At 35.9% G+C, this 5,921-nt stretch overlaps 1 protein-coding gene across 1 annotated transcript; it reads left to right on the forward strand.

Moving 5' to 3' along the window:
• Nucleotides 1-890: 890 nt before the first annotated feature.
• On the forward strand, nt 891-1,323 carry LOC145796032 (uncharacterized). Its single transcript, XM_082881006.1, has 2 exons — nt 891-948; nt 1,049-1,323. The coding sequence occupies exons 1-2, from the start codon at nt 891-893 to the stop codon at nt 1,321-1,323; spliced, it is 333 nt and encodes a 110-aa protein (XP_082737132.1).
• Nucleotides 1,324-5,921: the final 4,598 nt, after the last annotated feature.

The following is a 5,921-nucleotide window of genomic DNA, read 5'->3' on the forward strand; positions in this document are numbered from 1 at the left end:
TTTTTCCTCCATTAGTCCTACCACTATGGACAAATTTCTTAAAAGAAAATCAACAGTAGTAGAATATTCATTTCCTACACAAGAAATTTCTTCTAAGCAAAGTCATGTGGACGGGAATAGTCTTCCTTCAGATCCAGGGCTATGACAAAAAAATTCATCTTATCACCCTAACAATCCAAATGAAATAAGAAGAGCATATTTAAGGAAAGGTCCTTGTCAACCTCTTAACCATAGCTTCCCTCAAAGAGACATTAGTGGAGTAATACGTAGATTCAATCCCGCTTGGTTCAAAGAAAATAAGAATTGGTTGGAATATAGCATAGAAAAGGATGCTATATTTTGCTTTTGTTGTTATCTATTTAAACTTGATACCGGTAAACAAGGGGTGGTGACACTTTTGTGATGGGAGGATTCATAACTTGCATCAAGAAAGAGAGGTTACGAATCCATGTTGGGGGTACTAATAGTGCTCATAATCAAGCTGTGAAGAAGTGTGAGGTTCTTAAGAAAAAAAATCAACACATTCAAAGTGTCTTTTTTAAGTAATCTAAACAAGCTAAGATTGAATATCAAACTCGCTTGAAAGCATCAGTTGATTGCATAAGGTTTCTTTTGCGCTAGGGTTTAGTGTTTTGTGGTCATGATGAATCTAATGATTCAAGTAGTAAAGGAAATTTCCTTGAGCTTTTACAATTTCTAGCCGATCACAATAAATCTATCAATGGAGTTGTTTTGAAAAATACTCCAAATAATAACAAGTTGTGTCACATGATATTCCTATCCCCGACATTGATGATAAGTTTGCAGTTCATGGAAGGTCATGACACCAAGCTCTTGAAATCACAAATTTTTACCACTACCATGTTGATATCATCTACACTATTATAGATATGCAACTTAAAGAGCTTAACAACCGTTTCATGGAGGAGAGTATAGAGTTGCTTTTATGTATGGCGTGCTTAAACCCTAGTAATTCATTTTTTGCTTTTGATAAGCAAAGGTTAATCCATCTTGCTGAGTGTAATCCATTTGATTTTTTTTGTGATAGATCTCATGGCACTTGATAATCAACTTCATAACTACATTGTTGACATGCGCTCTATCAATGAATTTTCAAAGCTCAAAGGAATTAGTGAGCGTGCTAGAAAGTTGGTAGAGACAAAGAAGGATCTTGTATATCCACTAGTCTATTTGCTTGTGAAATGGGTGTTGATTTTACCAATCGCAACTGCAACTGCAACTGGAACTGCAACTGTGAAAAGAGCATTTTCAGCAATGAAATTCATAAAGAATCGATTGCGTAACCGAATGGGAGATCAATAGATGAATGATTGTTTGGTTACATATATTGAGAAGGATGTATTTGATAGTGTTGATAAAGAGCTTATTATGCAACGATTGCAAAATATGAAATCTCGTCATGGTCAATTATAAAAGCTCATGTATTAGCATGTCATTTTGTTTAAAGAATAATATCAATATATTGACATTCCTCTTGTTTATAATTTGAGAATTTAAATTAATTTGTTGATTTTTTGTAAATAGGTGACATATATGATTAATGTGAATTTTTTCTAAGATATATGTCATTAAATTTTTGATTGACACCATTGACAATAATTCCTAGAGTCACTACTGTTGACTACATTAAACTCTATGGTTTTAATGAACATTGGTAGTGAATGGGGGTTATGTATAGATGAGGTTGGGAATAATTTGGCTAGATTGTCCATAATGAAAGATCAAAAACCTGCATGGCGTAGGTGCCAAGGTCCTTCTAATTGGAAATCAACAAATTTCGTTGTGATTAAGTGATGTTTAGCGATGGTCGCTGGCAGAGTGTTGTTTCAGATAGCTCATTGGATTAGGTGGCGTTTAACGATGACCACTAGCAGATATATGCACTTGAGAGGATTCACAAAATCGATAACAATGAAATTGAGAAACCATTTTGAGCATATGATACATATATAGCATCATGAGCATATATATATGTAGAGACATATTATCTTGCGAAAGATTACCCTGCTGGACTATATATTCGCCCTACATGGATGAAATCTTTTTTAGGTATTGATGGTGTACCTCAACCTTGAGACAAGGTGTAGGATATGTGCATAAGCTATATAAGAGGTTTGAGCCCTTTTTGTATAGGCTGAGTGTTGTCTTTTGTTAGGGTTATGCCCTTTATTTGTTGTAAGTCTAAAGACATTTAAATTACATTTACTGTTATTTCTTTTGGAATTACATACTGTATATTCACTCAACTTAGATGTTGAATAAAAAATGTATGTAATTGGAGAATCTCATATACTAAATGACATTGTTATATCCACACACACACACACACACACACACACAAATATATATAAGAGAAGCCCTTTTATTATACTTAATATTATATTTTCTTTATTATTTATGTTTAATTCTTGTAATGTCCTGATTCTAAAACTCGACTTGAACCCCTTTGTACGGCTGCGTCGACACACTTTCAGGCTTATGAATGAATGGATTGTGTTGTTTAGATTGTTTTATTTCTTTTCCATCTTATTGGTTTGAGACTAAACTTGTTGCCTTAGAATTGGCCCTGGAAAACCAAAACTAGTACCTGCTGCTGGTGTGGTCACACCAGCGATTCAGCCATAACCAAAAACATCTTGCAGTACTTTGTCTACGGAAAACAGTCGCGCCTTTGATGGCGCCCGTGACCAAAACCATTGTCTAGTGTTTTTCCTGCAGAAAGTGGTGGTGCTCGCGAATAGGCTAGTTGTGCCCGCGATGTCTTGGCCTATAAAATATAGCTCAGTGTGTGAAAAAGCTATTGTTGATCCTTATCTTCTCTCTCTCTCTCTACGATTACGAGTTCCACCATATTTCTTAGCTTCAAACTTGATTTTTGAAGCATCTAGAGTTGGTTTGATCTCTAACCCAAACACCATTGTTGTAGAGCTTGACAAGGGCTTCGATTCAATCTTGGCCAAAAGTTGATTTGGACTTTCGAAATTAGTTATACCTTGTCCTCTTCTCTTCAAGAGGTTGGGTTATATTTCATTAACTCAATATGAGTTCATTAGTGCATTTGTGGTATTTTTTATACAAAACTAGCATGTTGTTGTTCTTGTTGTTGATTTTGGAAAAGCATGATAGAGGGGTTAAGTTTTGGTGATTTGGGTGTGGTTTCTCTATCATCTCTTATCAAACTTATTTTTTTCTATATTAAATTGCATGAGGAAACTTTATTTTGAGAAAGTCCCAATTTGTGGAAAAACCCTAGAACTTGAGATTTTGGGAATTGAGAAATTGTTGTTGGAATATTGAAATTTATGAGGTTGTGTTGGAATATATTTTGAGAAATTATATATTGTTGTTAGAAATGATTGTTGGATATTAAATCATTGAATTGTTTATTAAGAATGAAAAACCCATTGTTGAACGGAGGTGCATGGAGTACATTTTTGTGAGAATTTAACACTTCATTGTTGCATTGGTCTTCTTAAAACAACTTAGTTTTAATTGAACGTTTTGGGTGAATTCGGTTCATGTATAATTGAGGATGAGATTGGTTAATTTGGCTTGATAATCCAGGGTGAAAGACCAAAAACCCACGCGATGTAGGTCCCAAGGTTCTTCCTATTAGCAATTAGTAAATTTGGTGGGTTAGGTGACGCTTTGCCATGGTCACTGGTAGAGTGTAGTTTCATATAACGCACTAGATTAGGTGGTACTTAGCGATGACCACTGGCAGATACATGCACTTGAGATGATTCACCGAGTCTTAGTATCGATGATGGAAAAGGGTTAAATTAATCAAAATGCTTTGAGCATGTTATACTTACATTGTCACGACCCAAACCCGCCCTTATAGGTTTAGCGTCGTAACCGGCCAGTAATCCTTGGAATACCAAAGGCCTCTGAACAGAATAACATATAATTAGGGGCTGCAGAAGCAAATATACAAAATATACATAGTCCATTGAGCTATGCTGACATACATGGAATAGAAACTTGAAACTTTATATAAAATATACATATATGATGTCATCCACATAAGTCATGCAACACCATATGAGTATTAACAAAAGGGACTAGCCCAATGTACGGTAAAAAAAAAAAACAAAACAAAACGAAATGAAAACATCATTATCATGGTTCACAAAATCGGACGGGAACCTTCCCGGGAAACACAGTAGCTGGCTGACTCAAAACCCAGACTCCAGGTCCTCAACTTTGAGCCTGGTCACGCACCTAGTCACCTACATACATAACATAAATAGTGAGCGGGAGCCCAGTGAATAATAACAGAGTAAATGGTTAAATGAATGATGTCCCATAACAAGTTCAGTAAACAGAAACAGATTCATATTCACATTCTTGATCGAATCATAACAGAAATCAAAATCCATGCTTGAGTATACTTGGTACATCCAATATTGCCAATAGATCAAATGCAAAGTGTTAAGGGTCATACTTGTCAGTTCCATAAAGGAACCTCCAGTACTGGGAATAGATAACATACTTGTCAATTCCATAAACGAACCTCCAGTGCTGGGAACAGATAACATACTTGTCAGTTCCATAAAGGAACCTCCAGTACTGGAAACAGATAACTTGTCAATTCCATAAAGGAACCTCCAGTACCGGGTACAGATAACATTCTTGAGCCACAGAATTGTTGCAACGAATAATTTTCAATATATGGACTATCATTCATTATACAAAACGCAATTGTTCCATAAACAGATCCTATTGCATCATACAAAAAGTAAATAACATAGCTTTACTAAGTTATTACTTACAGTTGGCTCCAAAGCAAATAGACAGAGTAAGCAGATTGAATATCTTGTGGCGCGTGACCTACACAGATGCAGAACGAATACATACTGAATTACACACCTAGAATCATCAACTTAGTTCTTTCTTATCTTAGTGCATTTCTACTTTTTATCCTCATCACTGTGCCTTAATCTTAGCCTAGGAGTGCCTAGGATGCAATAAGGATACTAAAATGCACTTGAAAACATTTAACAAAACTTGCTGAAAACTGGGGTCTCGCTCGAGCACAACTTCCTTCGCTCGAGCAGACATGCAAAAATGTGAGTGGTAGCTCAAGCGTAACTTCTATTGCTCGAGCGGTCTGTAAACTCAGCAAAAGTACTGGTTGCTTGATTTTTCCGCTCGACGCTCGCTCGAGTGTGAGACTAAAGTCCTCGCTCGAGCGCAACTTTTGTCGCTCAAGCGGCCTGCAAAACATGTAAACTTCTGGGAGCATGCAATTTACGCTTGAGCTGACTTTTGGTTGCTTGAGCAGAAGTGCAAAAACAAAGGTGGTCGCTCGAGTAGAGATGCAGAATCTGGAATTTCCAGATTTGCTTCCAAGCTTCCAAATTCATTTTCAAACCAACACAACACATTCTCTTGGGCCTAAAACTTGAGGAAACACTTGGAAACTTGTAAAACATTGAGAATTCAAAATCACTTCACAAAATCAAAGCCCAAAAGCATGCCAATTGTACAAATTCAAACTCAAACTTTAAGAATACGATATGAGCATGACATGTATGACTTGTTATGAACTTGAACTTTCCAAAACATGATCAATTAAGGTCAAATGGTAAGAAATGTGATGAATTCTCAAAACAAAGTTAAGATAGACACATGCATGGGGGATTTGTTTGAAAGTCAAACTCAAAATGCTAAGACATATGCATGCATGCATGATATGACTTACTTTCCTTTGATTCTAGTTCAATTCTCATACATAGCTCTACTTCATTCTCTAGAATTCATGTTTTAAGTCTTAATTACACAATTAAAGGTTTGAATCCTTACCTAAACTCTTTAAGTAGGCTCTAGATTGCTCAATCTTTGAGCTTCCTAGCCAACTCCTTTCAATTTCCTTGCAATTCACCTTTCTCAAGCTT

The sequence above is a fragment of the Camellia sinensis genome, chromosome 7 (assembly GCF_055761805.1).
Source record: "Camellia sinensis isolate YWXY chromosome 7, ASM5576180v1, whole genome shotgun sequence".
Classification (NCBI taxonomy): Eukaryota; Viridiplantae; Streptophyta; class Magnoliopsida; order Ericales; family Theaceae; genus Camellia; species Camellia sinensis.